General features: G+C 40.7%; 1 protein-coding gene across 1 annotated transcript in view; it reads left to right on the top strand.

Annotated features, from left to right (window-relative positions):
• Window positions 1-18993, top strand: part of smchd1 (structural maintenance of chromosomes flexible hinge domain containing 1) — a 256400-nt gene that overhangs the window by 188160 nt on the left and 49247 nt on the right. Inside the window, exons 36-37 of the mRNA XM_085992795.1 lie at window positions 1430-1561; window positions 9584-9736. Coding sequence (XP_085848921.1) covers window positions 1430-1561; window positions 9584-9736 — 285 coding nt within the window. The remainder of the gene's footprint in view (window positions 1-1429; window positions 1562-9583; window positions 9737-18993) is intronic.

Raw genomic sequence — 18993 nt, 5'->3', positions numbered from 1 at the left:
TGTGAAGGCTTCAGCTGCTAATGGTGGAGCGATTAAAATCAGAGATGCACAAGAAGTCAGAATTAGAGGAGCACAGAGATCTCGGAGGTTTATAGGGCTGGAGGAGATTAGAGATAGGGAGGGGCGAGCCATGTAGGGATTTGAAAACAAGGATGAGAATTTTAAAATCGAGGCGTTGCTTAACCAGGAGTCAATGTAGGTCAGCGAGCAACGGGACTTGGTGCGCGTTAGGATACGGGCAGCGTCACTTGCGTATATTGAGGGCAATTTGCATTGTCCTGACTTTCCGTAGGCAATGCCTTGAGACAGCTAGTCAAAACAGTAGATCCTGGCAAAACACAGTGGACCTGCAAGTTCCGAGGAGGGACTACTGGGCAACAACATGAACTCCAACCCCAACCAACAATCTCAAAATTAATTTACAATCCTAGACTTACAAAAGACATTTGACACACAAAAATCTATTAGTTATGTTCAGAACTATGGATTTCATTGTAAATCTTAGGAATGGATAAGAAACCAGCTAATAGATAGAAAACAATGGATACTTTTTAGTTGAACTATGTAGAGGTAGGGCGAATTACTGAGCGGGATGCTGCAGAGATTAAGGTTAGCAGCACTACTAATTTACATCAATGATTTGGGTTTAGGAACTCCATGCAAATTTAGCCAAGTTTGCAGATGATGGCAAACTAAGCAGGACGATAGAATCAGAGGAGGCAGCTCGGAAATTATAAAATGAGCTAGACAAAGGATATGAATGAGCAAAATAATGACATGAAATTTAACAAGACAAGTTTGAAGTATTGCAGAAGGGAAGGAAAAATGGGCAACAGATATACCACCATTAATGGTTTTGAAACAGCTAATAAAATTGAGAGAGACCTAGAAGTCTTAGTTGACTTAATGCTGAACATGTCTGTCTAATGCAGAGCAGCAATCAATAAAACAATAGAATGTTGAACTGCAAAGCGCTGGAATATATGTCGGACTTAGTCGTAATCAAACAGTGTAGTCATATGATGATCCTACCACACCTTGCACACTGTCCATTTTTGGTCACTTACGAGATACGAGACGTGATGATGGAGCCAATGCAGAAAAGAGTCACAAAGCTGATCCCCAGTGTTAAAGGTCTAAGTCATGAGGAAAGATAGGAAACTTTGGCTTTTCAGGCTGGAAAGGAGGTACATAAAATAGTAAATGATATATAAAGGGTAAATTTGGAAAACCGGTTGGAGTAGTACAGGCAAAAATCCTGCAATAATTTTAAGAAAGAATTGCTGTAGTCAGAAGAGGGGTCTTTCTGGGCCTGTGGATGAACTGAGATGGTCCTTTGTTATCTGTAATTACCTTGTGAACTCCTGAACTAATTTAGAAGGATGGCATTTCGTAAATATTTCCATTTCTTGTTTTTTTTTCATTCTAGATTACATTGAATGTGGTACCAGGTGAGCCAGTGAAATTAATGCCAGAAGAACACCCAGCCACTCCTACTGTCTCAAATGTCCGCAGCGTTGCCCATCGCACCTTGGCCAAAAATTTCTGTCTGAAGATCATGGTAAAAAAAATCTTTTTGTTAGTATTAAATGTAAATGTTAATCATTAATTATTTTTCCGTTTTATCTTGCTGTTCCATGGATGCCAGCAGCCCTTCAAAATCTTGCCCATTGTCTGTGACAGGTAGTGATTGTCAACAGGTTACTTGTGGAGGGTATCACAGCCGTGCCCAATTCTGCTTTCATCCAATATCCACATTTGTGTGCTTTCCAGCAAGGGTCACTAAATTGCAGTCAGGAAGGTAATATCTGCCAAATTGCATTCTGTTATGGATTATTTCTAAAATTTAAATGTGGTTGGTAGACTTGGATATTAAATGTAATTGAATAATTGGCTGTTGTTTGACAGAAATGTTTATAGGCAAAGGGAAGGAAAGCAAAAGATTCACATGAGGGAAAGTGATTGAAGTAAAAGCCAAAATGCTATAGCTGAGGTGCTGTCAAACACTGACAATCGCTGTACACAGGTGCACCTTTGCAGGCTCTCCAGTGACTCCTTAGGATGAAACAGATGGCAGCTGTAGGTGAGGGTACAGAAGCGATCTGTCACTTCTCCCATTGAGGTGAGGCCACACAAACACTTCAAAGCTTGACAGCTACAGAAAAATCTAAACACATTAAAATGACTTTCCCAACATTTCCTTGCCTCTGATGCTCACCAGTGTCCCATTACACCCTTCACACCACTTCTGCAGCTGTCATCTATACACCAACATAACAACAGACCCACAGCACGCCTCACTTACCCTGGCGGGGTTCCCCGACGTCGAGAAGCCTACAGCAGAAGTCTAAAAATTGGGAAAAGCCTTTTAACTGCCTGATAACAGGCAGTTAAGTGGCTATAATCCTCTTCCCGCCGCTAGGAGTTGGCCCCTGCGCAAATCGGGGACTCGACTCCCGGGAAGATTGGTTGGAGGTGGGTTGGGAGCGGGTTCAGAATCCGCTCCCATTCTTTGACTTTCCCAGCAGTCCCGTCTCCAAACCCACCTCCTCAGGGCTGGTAAAATCCAGCCCTTTGTGTTCGCCTTACAGCTTACCTAGTTTTGTATAGTCAGCAAACTTGGATACATTACACTCGGTCATTAATCTAGATTGTAAATAGCTGAGGCCCCAACACTGATCCTTGCGGCAACCCACTAGTTACAGCCTGCCAACCTGAAAAAGATCCATTTATCCCTACTCTCTGTTTTCTGCCCGTTAACCAATCCTCTATCCATGCTACTATATTACCCCCAACCCCATGAGCCCTAATCTTGTGTAATAACCTTTTTATGTGGCACCTTATCGAATGCCTTTTGGAAATCCAAATATACTACATCCACTGGTACCCCTTTATCTACCCTGCTAGTTATATCCTCAAAAAACTCTAATAAATTTGTCAAACACGATTTCCCTTTCATAAAACCATGTTGACTCTGCCTAATCATGTTATGATTTTCTAATTGCCCTGATACCACGTCCTTAACAGTGGATTCCAGCATATATGGGCAGATGACCAAAAGCTTGGTCAAAGAGGAGCATCTTAAAGGAGGAAAGAGAGGTAGAGAGGCGAAGAAGTTTATGGAGGGAATTCCAGAGCTTAGGGCCTTGGCAGCTGAAGGCACGGCCACCGTTGAGCGATTAAAATCAGGGATGCTCAAGAGGCCAGATTTAGAGGAGCACAGATATCTCGGGATGGGGGGGGGGGGGGGTGGTGCTAGAGGGGATTAGAGATGGGGAGGGGTAAACAAGGGTGTGAATTTTAAAATCAAGGCATTGCTTAACCGAGAGCCAATGTAGGTCAGCGAGCACAGGGTTGATGGGTTACTTGATGCGAGTGAGGACGCGGGCAGCTGAGTTTTGGATGACTACGTTAGTGTAGTACATGGGAGGCCAGCCAGGTGTGTGTTGGAATAGTCAAGTCTAGATGTAACAAAAGCATGGATGAGGGTTTCAGCAGCAGGTGAGCTGAGGCAGGGCGGAGTTGGGCGATTGTTATGGAGGGACGGAAGTGTGGCGAGGCGGTGATTGTTGATGCGGGGGCAGAGTCCAAAGTGGTCAGTGGACAAAGTGGGATGGGGAACAGTTCTGCTGCGTGGGGAGGTTCCTGAGGAGGATTGGTCAGTTGGGTTTGCTGTTGGTAAGGAGAGAGTGACCGGTACTTTGATGGGCCCTTCGGAGAATGCCAAGGGAGAAAAAAAAGTTTGCTTTGAATTTATTTGCAAGGGTTTTAATCTGGAGCAGTGGCATGAGAGCAGGAAGGCATAGGGGTGAAATAAAAGTTCGTGTAGCCAGGTGACGGGTAGGGAGGATCAAAGGGGCCAAATGGGAAAGAACAGGCAGATAGAAGTACCTGTAACTGGTTTGGGTCTGGAGTGGTAGCCAAACTGCAGATGCAAATGGTCACAAAGGGAATTCAGATTGTGTAGGCTTGGCAGAAATTTGTTGCATATATCACGAATGTAAACCAAATACAGGAGGCTGAAAAAATGGAAGAAGTCTAAAGTTGAAGTCTGAAAGAAAAAAATAAGAATTAGCAGAAGTAGGCCATACAGCCCCTCGAGCCTGCTCTGCCATTCAATAAGATCATGGTTGATCAACTCCACTTTCCCGCCCGATCTCCATATCCCTTGATTCCCTTCCATATACTCAATGATTTAGCATCCACAGCCCTTTGGGGCAGAGAATTGCAAAGATTCACAACCCTCCTGAGTGGAAAAAATTCCTCCTCATCTCAGTCTTAAATGGCCGACCCCTTATCCTGAGACTATGCCCCCTAGTTCTAGACTCTCCAGCCAGGGGAAACAACCTCTCAGCATCTACCCTGTCAATTCCCCTCAGAATCTTGCATGTTTCACTGAGATCACCTCTCATTCTTCTAAACTCCAGAGAGCATAGGCCCAATCTCTCCTCATAGGATAACCCTTTCATCACAGGAGTCAATCTAGTGAACCTTCATTGCACTGCCTCTAAGGCAAATATATCCTTCCTCGGATAGAGAGACCAAAACTGTGCACAGTACCCCAGGTGTGGTCTCACCAAAGCCCTGTACAATTGTAGCAAAACTTCCTTACTCTTATACTCCAACCCCCTTGCAATAAAAACCAACATGCCATTTGCCTTCCTAATTTCTTGCTGTACCTGCATGCTAACTCGGTTTCCTGTATAGGATGCCTAAATCTCTGAACACCAACATTTAATAGTTTCTCATCATTTAAAAAGAATTCTGTTTTTCTATTCTTCCTACCAAAGTGAATAACCTCACATTTCCCCACATTATACTTCATCTGCCACCTTATTGCCTACTCACTTAACCGGTCTACATTCCTTTGAAGGCTCTTTGTGTCCTCCTCGCAGCTTACTTTCCCACCTAACTTTGTATCGTCAGCAAACTTGGGACACATTACACTCTGTCCCTTCATCTAAGTCATTAATACAGATTGTAAATAGCTGAGGCCCAAGCACTGATCCTTGATGCATGCCACTAGTTACACCCTGCCATTCTGAACATTACCCGTTTATCCCTACTCTGTTTTCTGTCCACTAACCAATCCTCTATCCATGCTAATATATTACCCCCAACCCCATGAACCCTTATCTTGAGTAACAACCTTTTATGTGGCACCTTATCGAATGCCTTTTGGAAATCCAAATACAGGAAACTTTGGTTTATCCGGAGGTTAACTGTCCGGAATGCTCGAGCCACCGGCAAAAATCAGGAGCCGTTTCGTTAGGTTTTTTTTCTCTTTTTTTCACCAGTCAGGCTCTGCAAGGTCTCGCTGAAGCTGTTGCTAAGCTACAGAGACGCTTGCAAGGTACGGCCGACTGTTTAGAAGCTGTTGCAACAGGGTTTGTTGCCAGATACGGAGCTCAAAATCTCCATATGTTTCAACATTAGCGCTGGTTTGTCCGGCAGTTTTGATGGGACGGCAACAGCTCGGTCCTGTCGGTGCCGGATAGCACAAAGTTTCCTGTATACTACATCCACTGATTCCCCTTTATCTACCCTGCTAGTTGACTCTGCCTAATCATATGATTTTCTAAGTGCCCTGTTACCACTTCCTCAATAATGGATTCCAGCATTTTCCTGACAACTGATGCCAGGCTAACTTGCCTGATTTCTCTCTACCTCCTTTCTTGAATAGCGGGTTTACATTTGCTACCTTCCAATCCACTGGGATTGTTTTAGAATTTATGGAATTTTGAAAATCACAACCAATGCATCCATTATCTCCGAAGCCACTTTTAGAACCCTAGGATCTAGACCATCAGGTCATGGGGATTTATTGGCTTTTAGTCCCATTAGTTTCTCAAGTACTTTTTCTCTACTGATTTTAATCACTCTTATTCGCCCTTTGGTTCCCCACTATTTTTGGTATGCTTTTTGTGTCTTCTATGAAGACGGATACAAAATTTTTGTTTTCTTATTCCCATTATAATTTATCCTCTGTTAGCCTCTAAGGGACCAATGCTTACTTTTGCTACTCTCTTCCTTTTTACATACTTGTAGAAGCTCTTACAATCTGTTTTTATATTTCTTGCAAATTTACACTCATTCTATTTTCTCCCTTTATCAATTCTTTTGGTCATCCTTTGCTGGTTTCTAAAGCTCTCCCAATCCTCAGGCTTACTACTATTCTTCGCAAGATTATAAGCCCCTTTTAATCTATTATTACTATCCTTAACTTCTTTAGTTAGAGACAGATGGATCATTTTTCCTGTGGTGTTTTTATTTTTCAATGGAATATATATTCGAGAATTTTGGAATATTTCTTTAAATGTTTGCCACTGCTTATCTACTGTCATACCTTTTAATCTAATTTCCTAATCTACCTTAGCCAACTCACTCCTCATACCTATGTAATTGGCTTTATTTAAGTTTAAGACTCTAGTTTTGGACTTAAGTATGTCACTCTCATTCCTAAAGTGAAATTCTATGATATTATGATCACTCTCTTCCTCAGAGGATCCTTTACTATGAGATTACTAATTAACCCTGTCCCATTACACAATACAAGATCTAAAATAGCTTGTTCCCTGGTTGGTTCCACAACGTATTGTTCTAGGAAACTGTCTCTAATGCATTCCATGAACTCGTCCTCCAGACTACCTCTGCCGATTTGATTTTCCCAGTCTATATAAAGAATAAAGTTCCCCCCCCCCCCACAATTATTGCATTACCTTTGTTACAAGCTCCTATTATTTGTTGATTCATTCTGTCCAATGGTATAGCTACTGTTGGGCCTATAAACTACTCTCACCAGTATTTTATGCCCCTTGTTTTTCCTTATCCCCACCCATACTGATTCTACTTCCTGATCTTCCAAGCCAAGATCCTTTCTCACTGCTGTCCTTATGTCATTCTTTATTATTAGGGCTACCCTCCTCTTTTCCATTCTGCCTGTCTTTTCAAAAGGTCAAGCACCCTGGAATATTTTGTTCCCAACTTTGGTCACCTTGCAACATGTCTCTGTAATGGCTATTAGATCAAAGCCATTTATCTCTCTGCCACTAATTCGACTATCCTGTTACAAATGCTTCATGCATTCAGATAACGAGCCTTTAATTTTTACATTTTATCATTATTCCCTACTTTCACGTTATTCGCTGATGCACTATTACCGTTAAACTCTCTGTCCCTTCCTGTCGCACTCTGCTTATCTTTACCCAAATCTACACTGCTCATTGCATTGACTTTTCTCTTTAGAATTCTAAATTTCCCCTCTTTTCTTCCCCCCTCCCCCTTTTTTTTTAACTTTAAAGCCCTATCTACAGCCCTAGTTATTCAATTCGCCAGGACACTGGTCCTAGCCCGGTAAAGAATACATAAAGAATGTTTATGCTTGCTGTAGTCACAGATACTACACAAGGGCATGGCCTCAAACCTAGAAGGAGAGAGGATGAAAACATGGTTTAAATTTAACTGCGTTGGACTGAAATGTATCAGCAAATTTGAGAAAATTGGCTAAGTACCTAGCAAAATTTGAGAAAGGAGTAGGAGAGATACCTTTCCTAGACATTGCAACTAGCCAGGTGGGCCAGAGTGATCTGTTATGATCCTTAACATTTCTGAGTTTTCTACATAGTGAGCTTCCCCTGGCGGTATCACTGGCAGTATAATGACTAGCCTAAGATTTCATATAAAATGTCTATTATATCTATTTTCTATGAAGCTCTGCTTTCATCGCAGAGATAATGGTATAAGCAATTTGAATAAAAATAGAGCATCAATGTAGTTAGCAGCTGATAACTGCCAATTTAAGTCAAACTGGGAAATGGCAAAATCAGGCAAGAAACAAGGCTACAGGAAATGACAATGCTCTAATTATGAATTATGGAGGATGTCAGCATGAGAGATAAAATAAATACACAATGACAACCAAGAGAAGTGGTGGGGGAAAGAGTACAAATATTACTGCTTCTTAGAGCATCATGTAAAGCAAGGTACTGAGCAGTTGTTAATTTCAGTGTACTAGAAATGTAGTTACCTGGAAGTCATTGAAAACTTAGGACCTAATGATCATTGTATAGTTAGATTTAATAACAAAAGATTTTAGAAGGGCCTACTTTGAGCCAATGGGAAAGGAACTTAGGGAGGTTTAAGTGAAAGATATGTCTAAAAGATGATGGAATTACAATGTAAATTTTTGAAGTCCACTTAAGGACTAGAAAACTGGAGTATGAAAATAGCAAGAGCTGCTTTGCTGTTGCACGAGAAGCAGCTCTGGGGTCCAACATCCGCTTAGACAAATTGACGGGTTTCAAGTATCCAGCACTATGTTGAGATAGACCCATAATACATCTCCTCTGGCTACATGAGGCGACATCGATGGCTTTTGTAAACATTAGCTTTAGCAGCTGCAGATACAAATTGCTGATGTGTGAGCAGGGTAGGTAGAAAGAGGAGGGAACACATGGGATATGAATCTCCGAAGGGGGGCTCAGCATAAAAAGTTTGGGAACCTTTGCTGTGCATAACATGCTTTCTCATCTGTTTATTTAAAGAAAAACTCAGCTGTAATCTATGTCTAATACTGTAATGAGCATCTAATATTTGATCTATGCTAACTGCATAATGGAGCAATCAGATCCACTCGAACATGTTGCAGCCATTTTTAATTTTCTGCTTATAATTTTAGCTTTGTTTCAAAATTAACATTTTACTTTTTTTTAAACTGTCCCATGTGGCCAGGGCTCAAACCTATTTGATCTAAATCTCCCTTCACCTCCAAGCATGACTGCGTAGCGAGGTACCACATTCTGTTGATCAGATTCCTCCTATCACAGCTTCATTTATCTAAATCCTTCCCCACTTCCCATTAATCAAATCCCTAATTTGCTGATAACATTTGTTCTGTTCCCTCCTCTCGCAATTTGCTCTTCTCCCTCCTGTCCTGACCATTCTTGCTTTGATCTTCTCCATTTTTGTTGGTTCCTGAAACTTCAGTGGATTATTTTACCACACCTGTGCCCCAAACTACTGGGCCGTGAGTAATTTAAAGTATTATTCCTTCTGGTCAATTTTTTTCTTTAACTTGTAGTTTGTGCTTTCATTCCTTCCCGCTTGCCCTCCTCTTACGAAAAAAAACCTTGCATCTTTCTTTGCAGATAGGTACAGGAAACTTTGTGCTATCCGGCACTGACGGGACCGAACTGTTGCCGTCCCATCAAAACTGCCGGACAAACCAGCGCTAATGTTGAAACATACGGAGATTTTGAGCTCCGTATCTGGCAACAAACCCTGTTGCTTAGCAACAGCTTCTAAACAGTCGGCCGTACCTTGCAAGCGTCTCTGTAGCTTAGCAACAGCTTCAGCGAGACCTTGCAGAGCCTGACTGGTGGGGGGAAAAAAGCAACAAAAAGAAAAAAAACCTAACTAAACAGCTCCTGATTTATGCCGGTGGCTCGAGCATTCCGGACAGTTAACCTCCGGATAAACCAGTTTCCTGTATATTCACTTGAATTAACATCTAGACCTGATTTACTTAAGACATTTGATAAAGTAATGCATACAAGGCTTCTTTGTGTTTGTTCTTTGCAATTAGGACGAATATAACAATGCAGCTGGCAAGCATATATGTGGCAAATTGGTGGTTACAATTAAAAGTACGACTGAAGGTGATGGTGAGATTCCTCAGTTTCAGGGAAAATTCAGCAACCTGGAGTTTGAACTCAACCAAGGATCATCTTTTGTTTCAGTAAGTTTAATTTAGTTTAACTCATCTGGGGAAAGCCTACAGGCGCAGTTAATCTGCTATTGGGGAGAGTCATTGTGATTGGCTAAAAGAGGAGTCTGCTTCAGAAATCTGATTGATCAAAGTGACTCTCGAACTTAAAACGCCATTCAGTATATAGTTTTGTTCTGTGGTTGCTTTAAAGTTGTGTCCTATAATGTACTGTTTTCCATAGTTTAAAAAAAAGTACAACCTTAAGCAAGCATTTGTCGAATGATCTATTCCACATGTTCTTTGCCTTTTTTGTTCCAGAGGTTAATATAGTTATTGTATTAAAGTGGGGTGAACAGTGCATTTAATTTACAAATGGCTGTGCTCTACAAATTCCTGTTACTTGCAGAATTAGAATGATAAAGCAGTAGCATTTGGAAATGTATTTTTTCACAATTTAATATGGACCCAAAGAAAAAAAGATTTGAAAAGACCATTATATTCCATCTGACCTGTTCCAAAGTTTAAAATTATCCCATACCCCAAATTAGCTCCATTTGCTAAAAAGCTATCTGGCTCCCTCTTGAATTTGGCTTCTGCTTACATTTCCCCCAAGCACACCAATGAAATAGCTAAATCTAAATGGTTTCTCCAACTTCCCTCCATTTTAGCTGAGTTCATGACCACTAAGTGTTTATGGATATGAAATATTCAGTTTAACTGTATCCCATTGGATTTTGACAATTTTGAGATTAAACTGAACCACTTTTTCACCACTAAGCAGTGAAGCTCTTTTTGTTGAGCTTTAATTCTCATAAATTTATTGTACTTGGTTATCTATCTCTTCCTTCTTCTTAGGCAGTCCCTTGGAACTGAGGATGACTATATTGTGGTTTTCAAGGCTTTTACTGTATTATTCACGCTGCGGGTCTTCTTTCTGTCAGTTCAAGAAGCAGTTAGTCCCTTTGCCCCCTCCAGATTATAGTATCATGGGTAATATAAGAGTATGGAACGTGGGCATAAAGGCTGTGAAATCTGTGTTTGGGGCCAGTTGAGGTTTTTTTTTTTCAGTAGTTATCAGCCAAGTAGATCAACTCAAAATAGTCAGGACTGGGAAAGGACAAATAGCTACACCTCCTCGGTTGGAGGACAATGAAGCATAGAGAATTTCCACCAACTAGTTTATTTTTTAGGTTTTTTTTGTGTTCCACATTTGATGGGTATTCATTTTAGAGGAGCACTAGTATTTAGTAGTTTTTGACATCTGTTTTAGTATCAGACTCAAAAGTATTTTGAAGAGGGGCTTCAGGCCCACTGGTCTTTTTGCAACACAAGGTATTTTCCTTCGCCTTTTCCCTTTAAGAGCATACTATAGCTTTAATGTCCTTTTTATAATGGGGTTCCCAAATCTACACAGTACTCTTAGCTGTGGTCTAACTAACGTTTCATAGCCATTTTGGGCACCCCATTATAGAAACAATGTTTAAAACTATAGAGCATGTAGAGCAATCTTCCAATCCTCCTTGGCTATGGGGGTGGTGCCAGAGGACTGGAGGATTGCAAATGTTACAAACAATGAAAAGGATAGGAACAGACTTCAAGAGGACATAGACATACTGGTAAAATGGGCAGATATGAAGCGGATGAAATTTATCGCAGAGAAGTGTGAAGTGATGGATCTTGGTAGGAAGAATGAGGAAAGGCAATACGAACTAAATGGTACAATGTTAAAGGAGGTGCAGGAACAGAGAGACCTAGGGGTGTAGGTACACAAGTCTTTGAAGATGGCAGGGCATGTTGAGAAGGCTGTTTTTTTTAAAAAAGCATATGAGATCCTTGTCTTTATTAATAAAGGCATAGAGTACAAAAGCAAAGAAGTTATGTTAAACTTTTTATAAAACACTGGTTACGCCTCAGCTGGAGTATTGTGTTCAATTCTGGACATTACACTAGGATGTCAAGGCCTTGAAGAGGGTGCAGAAGGGATTTACTAGAATGGTACCGGGGATAAGGGACTTCAGTTATGTGGAAAGACTGGAGAAGCTGGGGTTGTTCTCCTTAGAGCAGAGAAGGTTAGGAGGAGATTTATCGAGGGTGTTCAAAATCATGAATGGTTTTGATAGAGTAAATAAGGAGAAACTGTTTCTTGTGGCAGAAGGGTCGGTTACCAGAAGACACAGATTTACGGTGATTGGCAAAAGAATCAGAGGCGACATGAGGAAACATTTTATTACACAGCAAATTATTGTGATCTGGAATGCGCCACCTGAAAGGGTGGTGGAAGCAGATGCAATAGTAACATTCAAAAAAGAATTGGATAAATACTTGAAGGGAAAAGAATATACAGGGCTATGGGAAAAGAGTAGGGGACTGGGATTAATTGGATAGCTCTACCAAAGAGCCAACTCAAGCACGATAGATCGAATTGTCTCCTTCTCTCCTGTATCATTCTATGATTCTGTGAATGTAAATTTGCAAATATAGGAAACTATAATTGAGACTTGAGATACTGAGACTGTTTCCAGAGGAGCACCGAAGGCTAATAGGAGATTTAATAGAGATTTTTTAAATGTTGTAGGGTATGGGGTCAATGACACGGGATCATGATTTAAAATCATCAGTTAGGATAGGACAAACTGCTCTACATGGGGTTGTTGGAACATGGAATGCTTTGCCGCAGAAGGTGTTTGAGGCAGAAACCGTTGAATTTTTTAAAGGGAAAATTGGAGAAATATTTGGACCTGAGGAAGATGCAGGGCAATGGAATTCCAAGTCTAAGTAATGGCAGACACTGTTAGATGCCCTACTAAAGCAAATTCTGGCTCGTTCTGTATGTCTGCCCAGTTCCTATTTTGGGGTTTGCGATCAGATTTGCAATCTGAGTAATTCGGACTTTACAAAGCTGGTACATAATCACTCTAATTTCTTGATGAGCTTCGTCTTAAACAACCATGCTTTAATTTCAACTATTGATGTGTGATTAGAACTGTCAGAGTACGTATGCTTTCAATGTCAGTGATGGTTGAAATGAGTGCAACTTTTATATAACTTTGAAAACTGCTTATGTCAAACAGCAAATCATTTTTTTTAAACTATTTTGACCGAGAGCAATAGGACACCTGCTTCCAAAGCTGGCCACTAACTTTTTTAAAGTAATTAATTTCCTTTTCTCCCTTTGGAGAAACAGTTGATCTCAATGGCCCACAAAGATCACGAACTCAACATGTTGACAATTGCTAATTATTTGTTTTATTGTACTTACTAGCGCATCTAAAACAATGCTTAACACAAGTAACGTAAAAGTCCTGCAATGCTTAACATAAGTAATGTAAAAGTCCTGCATTGTTTATTTTTATGCACTGAATAATTTTTAATAGTAAAAATAATTATTTTGTCTACAATACCGCCTTTAAGATAGGATGCTAAATCAATTGGTATACATTGGCCTGTAATTTGCAGTCAGCAGCGAAGGAAAGGCTCTCCTCTGGCCCCGAAGAAAGCTGTCCATCAAGGTCTCGCGATCTCTGTGGCGAGAAGTTTGCCTTTTTCAACATTCAATTGATTTCAGTGCTTGGTCATGGGAATTCCTAGTGCGATGCTGCTGCGACATCAACAAGCTGTCTAAACAGCCAATCGCGTTGCAGAATTCTCAGACAGGAAACCAGAAAATGAGGAGCTGCTTTTTATCTGGACTTTTTAAAAATGTTAGAGAGCAAAATAAAGATTGCTGCTCCCACGTGGGAATAAAGTAGAAGCAGAAATATCATGAACAAACTTTTTTTGAATTTCTTTTTGAAGTTTCTTCACTGAGGGTGGTGAACCTACGGAATTCTCTACCACAGAAGGCTGTGGAGGCCAAGTCATTGAATATATTTTAAGAAGGAGATAGATTTCTTGACACAAAAGGCGTCGAGGGGTATAGGGAGAGAGCGGGAATATGGTATTGAGATAGAGGATCAGCCATGATCATATTGAATGGTGGAGCAGGCTCGAAAGGTCAAATGGCCTACTCCTGCACCTATGTTTCTATTGTTTTAAAAATTGTAATTTTTATCGTAATGGAGAAATTTGACATTCCACAAATATAAAAAATTAGTTTTTCAGGGACGGAGCGTTTGTTTACCAGTCAATACGCTGTCAAAAACCCCAGTTACACCTGTTCCAACGAGGCTTAACATTTAATGGGGTATTTAGCAGCGATATTGCCGCGGGAAAAGCCCATGTTTTCGTCAGTTTGACTGATTCGGCTGCGGGAGGGGCGGGACAGTCCACAGCCAGTGTCGGAACAGTGAATGACTGACCGCAACTTCAAGATTTCCGCATTTAGATGTGCATGCGCTAAATCTTGAAGTTACATTCAGTTTGAGGGGTAGTGCCAACGTTTGCCAACATTACCCACTGCAAATTCTGGGCCATTGTACCTATTCTACCAATTTTCCAGCTTCAGTTTATCTACCCCCTCGGGTGGATGTAGAAGATACCATAGTGCATAATTTGAAGAGCAGCAGTGGAATTCTCCTCATGTCCTGGCCAACATTTATCCCTCAGTCAACATCATTAATTCAGTTTAATTAGTCACTTATCCTATTGCTGTTTGTATACTTTGCTGTACACAAATTGGCTGCTGCATTTCCTCATATCACAACAGTAACACTTCAAAAGTACTTCATTGGTTATGTTTGGGACTCCCTGGTGTAGTTAGAGGTACTATATAAATGCAATTTCTTTCTACTATAGCAATTTGTAGAAAAATATTTGGTTGGCTGAATCATCCACCTCAGATGAAGTAATCTAACTTAAACCTTTTGTGATGTCTTCAATCAATTTAAATGCCAATGTGGTTTATCCATGTTTTCTTTTCCTTTTTTAATGTAATGACACCCAATGGGAACTGTTTCCTGCCAAGCAAAATTCTACTTGATCTCAAAGGAGCCTTTAAGAGTATTTCATTTATTGGCAATCTGCCTGGTAATAAAACTAAAATAAAAAATGGAAACTGCATTTTACCTCTGCAGGGCACAATGAATATTTACTAGGACCAACTCCTCTATAGTGTACATTATTTAAATTCTAACAAAAAGAAAATATGACAGAATAGAAAGATGAATACCAGTGAAATATTTATTCTACTTGGCAAGTGTATTTGAATTACACTTTTTAATCTCTTGACTTTTCATTGCATTCTTTTTATCCCAAAGGACTGATACCACTTGAAGAGCAGGGTATTTCTGTCCAACATTCTCAACTCAACCAGTACTACCTAAAAACAGATTAACCAGGCATTCATCTCATTTGCTGCTTGTAGGATCATGATCTTCTGAGGGCATATTGAGGTGCTATATAAGTGGTGTATTTGGACTTTCAAAAGGCTTTCGATAAGGTCCCGCATAAGAGATTAGCGTGTAAAGTTAAGGCACATGGGATTGGGTGCAAGGTATTGACTTGGATAGAGAACTGGTTGGCAGACAAGAAGCAAAGAGTTGGAATAAACGGGTCTTTTTCCGAGTGGCAGGCAGTGACTAGTGGGGTACCGCAGGGATCGGTCCTTGGACCCCAGCTATTCACAATATATATTAATGATCTGGACGAGGGAACTAGATGTAATATCTCCAATTTGCAGACAACACAAAGCTGGGTGGGCGTGTGTGCTGTGAGGAGGATGCCGAGAAACTCCAGTATGATTTGGACAGGTTGGGTGATTGGGCAGAAGCATGGCAGATGCAATATAACGTGGATAAATGCGAGGTTATCCACTTTGGTGTCAAAAACAAGAAGGCAGATTATTATCTGAATGGCAACAGATTGGGAGAAGGGGAAGTGCAACGAGACCTGAGCGTCCTTGTGCACCAGTCGCTAAAGGTAAACATGCAGGTGCAGCAGGTGGTTAAGAAGGCAAATGGTATGTTGGCCTTCGTAGCAAGAGGGTTTGAGTACAGGAACAAGGATGTCTTGCTGCAGTTGTACAGGGCCTTGGTGAGACCACATCTGGAGTATTGTGTGCAATTTTGGTTGCCTTATCTGAGGAAGGATGTTCTTGCCATGGAAGGAGTGCAGTGAAGATTCACCAGGCTGATACCTGGGATGGCAGGAATGACGTATGAGGAGAGATTAGGTCGATTGGGCTTGTACTCGCTGGAGTTTAGAAGAATGAGAGGGGATCTCATTGAAACTTATAAAATTCTAACAGGACTAGACAGACTAGATGCAGGAAGGATGTTCCCGATGGTCGGGGAGTCCAGAACCAGGGGTCACAGTCTAAGGATAAGGGGTAAGTCATTTAGGACAGAGATGAGGAGGAATTTCTTCACCCAGAGAGTGGTGAACCTGTGGAATTCTTTACCACAGAAGGCAGTAGAGGCCAATTCATTAAATATATTCAAGAAGGAGTTAGATATATTTCTTAAGGCTAAAGGGATCAAGGAATATGGGGAGAAAGCAGGGACCGGGTACTGAATTTGGATGATCAGCCATGATCGCATTGAATGGCGGAGCAGTCTCGAGAGGCCGAATGGCCTACTCCTATCTTCTATGTTTCTATTCAATACCACAAGGAAAGAAGCTCAATGTTTTAAATGTTCATTTTTGCAGGTCCATATTTTTGTGCTGTACCTGAAACCTAAAATGAGCATTACATAGTGTTTAGCATACAGATTTGAAATTGAAGGATTGAAAGTATTATCCACGTTCCCTGGTTTAAAAACAATTTCAATAAGTGGTCTTCGCAGAATGGTTTTAAATGGAGTGCACTTAAACTGTGTTAAAGTTGGGAATTTGGAGGAGTGGAAGTCTCTGGTAAGGTTTGGGTGAGTACAGCTGTAAAAAGTGAAATTTAGTTTAACATTTTGAATTTAATTTGCAGCTTTATAAACGGTAGTTAACAGAAACTGCCCGTCAATGGCAGATAACTGTCAGTCAGCTGTAAGTGGTTGTCTTGAATAGGTGCTAATTACTGTGAGCAGGGAGCTGAGTCAACACTTGTAACTTGGGTGTGGCTCCAAGGGTATAAAAGTAGACACTATCTGCTGACGCACAGTGGTCTTAAACAGAGTGCACTTAAACAAGAGTGTTAAAGTTGGGGATTTGGCGCAGAGGAGGAAGGAGGTGCTGCCTTTTGCCTCCAAACTTGTAGTGCTTTGTATTACAAGTAAATATTTAATTTTGTCTACCTATAACTTAAACTAGATCTAGTATTTTAGTTAAAAACAAACTATAAGTTAAGTTAATTAAATATATAAATTTAAATAAATTAAGTAACTAAAACAAGGTTAGATAGGGATGACAGTGCAGGTGGTCATTCAAGTGGGGGGAGTGAAAAGGAATGTTGTAGTAGTAGGGGACAATATAGTCGGGGGTAGATACTGCTCCCTGCAGCCATGACCGGGAGCTCTGAAGGCTCTGTTGCCTTCAGTTAAGAGTTAAGGATATCTCCGCACGGCTGGAGAAGAATTTGGAGTGGGAGGGGGAGGATCCAGTTGTCATGGTCCACGTAGGAACCAACAACATAGGTAGAACTAGGAGTGATGTTCTGCTGAGAGTGTTTGAGGAGCTACGATCCAAATTAAAACACAGAACCTCAAAGGTAATAATAATCGGGAATGTTACCTGAGCCACGTGCAAATTGGCATAGGGATAAGCAGATCAGTGAGTTAAATGCGTGGCTCAAAGACTGGTGTGGGAGAAAGGAGTTTTGATTCGTGGAGCACTGGCACCAGTACTGGGGAAAGAGGGAGCTGTTCTGTTGGTACGGGCTCCACTTAGGATCAGTATCCTGACGAATCGAATAACTAGGGCTATAGATGGGGCTTTAAACTAAAAAAAAGTGGGGAAAGGGTCAGGTGAGGGGAAATTTAGAAATCGAAAGAAAAGTCAAGGCAATGGAGCAGTGTAGCGACTTGGGTAAAGATAAGCAGAGTGTGACCGGAAGGGACAGAGAGTTTAACGGTAATAGTGCGTCAGCTAACGTAATACCTATATTTAGGAAGAGTGATAGAACATGTCCAGGGAGCGCTAGACCAGTCAGCTTAACATCGGTGGTAGGAAAAATAATGAATCCCTACTAAAGGAAAAAAATAGAACATCTAGAAACCAAAAATAATATAATGAATAGCATGGATTTCAAAAGGAAAAGTCTTGCTTGACCAACCTCATTGAATTCTTTAAAGTGGTAACAGAGAGTAGACAAGGATAATGCAGTAGATGTAATTTATCTAGATTTCCAAAAGGCCTTTGATGAGAGACCACATAATAGTCTACTGAATGAGGTCAGAGAATGCGGAGTTAGGGACAAGCAGCAGAATGGATAGCTAGCTGGCTTCAAGACAGAAAGCAGAGAGTAGGGGTAAAAGGTAGCTCTTTAGAGTGGCAGAAGGTGGAAAGTGGGGTCCCACAAGGATCAATGCCGGGACTGATGATGTTCACAATTTATATTAACGATTTAGACTCTGGCATTAAAAACACAATTTCTAAATTTGCAGATGACACCAAATTGGGGGGAGGATAGTCAATACAGAGGAGGACTGCAACAAGCTACAAGAATCATTAATAAACTTGCAGAATGGGCATATAATTGGCAAATTAATTTCAAAACAGATAATTGTGAGGTATTACATTTTGGTAAGAAAAATGGGGAGGTCACATATTACTTTGAAAATAACAATCTACATCGGGTAGAAGAGCAAAGGTATCTCGGAGTACAAATACACAAATCTCTTTATATAAAAAAAAAAATAGCCACGCAGGTTAATAAGGCCATTAAAAAAAAAAAGCAAATAACGCACCAGGGTTAATTTCTAGAGGGATAGAACTGAAAGGTAGAGAAGTTACGTTAGACTTGTATCGAAACTTGGTTAGACCACACTTGGGAGTACTGTGTACAATTCTGGTTGTCATATATAATGGATATAGAGGCACTGGAGAGGGTGCAGAGAAGATTTACATGGATGATACCAGAAATGCGAGGTTATACCTATTGGGAAAGGATGAACAGGCTGGGTCTCTTTTCTCTTGACAAGAGAAGGCAGAGGGGTGAACTAATTTTGGCCTTTCATATTCTGAAAGGTTTTGACCGAGTAGAGAGAGAGTGTGTTTCCACTTGGGAAGAGCAAAACTAGAGGTCATAAATATAAGATAGTCACCACAAAATCAAATAGGCAATTCATAAGAAACTTCTTTACCTAGAGAGTGGTTAGAATGTAGAACTCGCTGCCACAGGGAGTGGTTTAAATGAATAGTATAGATGCATTTAAGGGGAGGCTAGATAAGCATATGTAAGAGAAGGGAATAGAGGGTTA

Source organism: Somniosus microcephalus, chromosome 7 (genome assembly GCF_052327205.1).
Source record: "Somniosus microcephalus isolate GS21.2 chromosome 7, FLI_Smic_1.0, whole genome shotgun sequence".
NCBI lineage: Eukaryota > Metazoa > Chordata > Chondrichthyes > Squaliformes > Somniosidae > Somniosus > Somniosus microcephalus.
The sequence above is the reverse complement of the archived record's forward strand: the minus strand, read 5'-3'. Positions and strand labels throughout refer to the sequence as shown.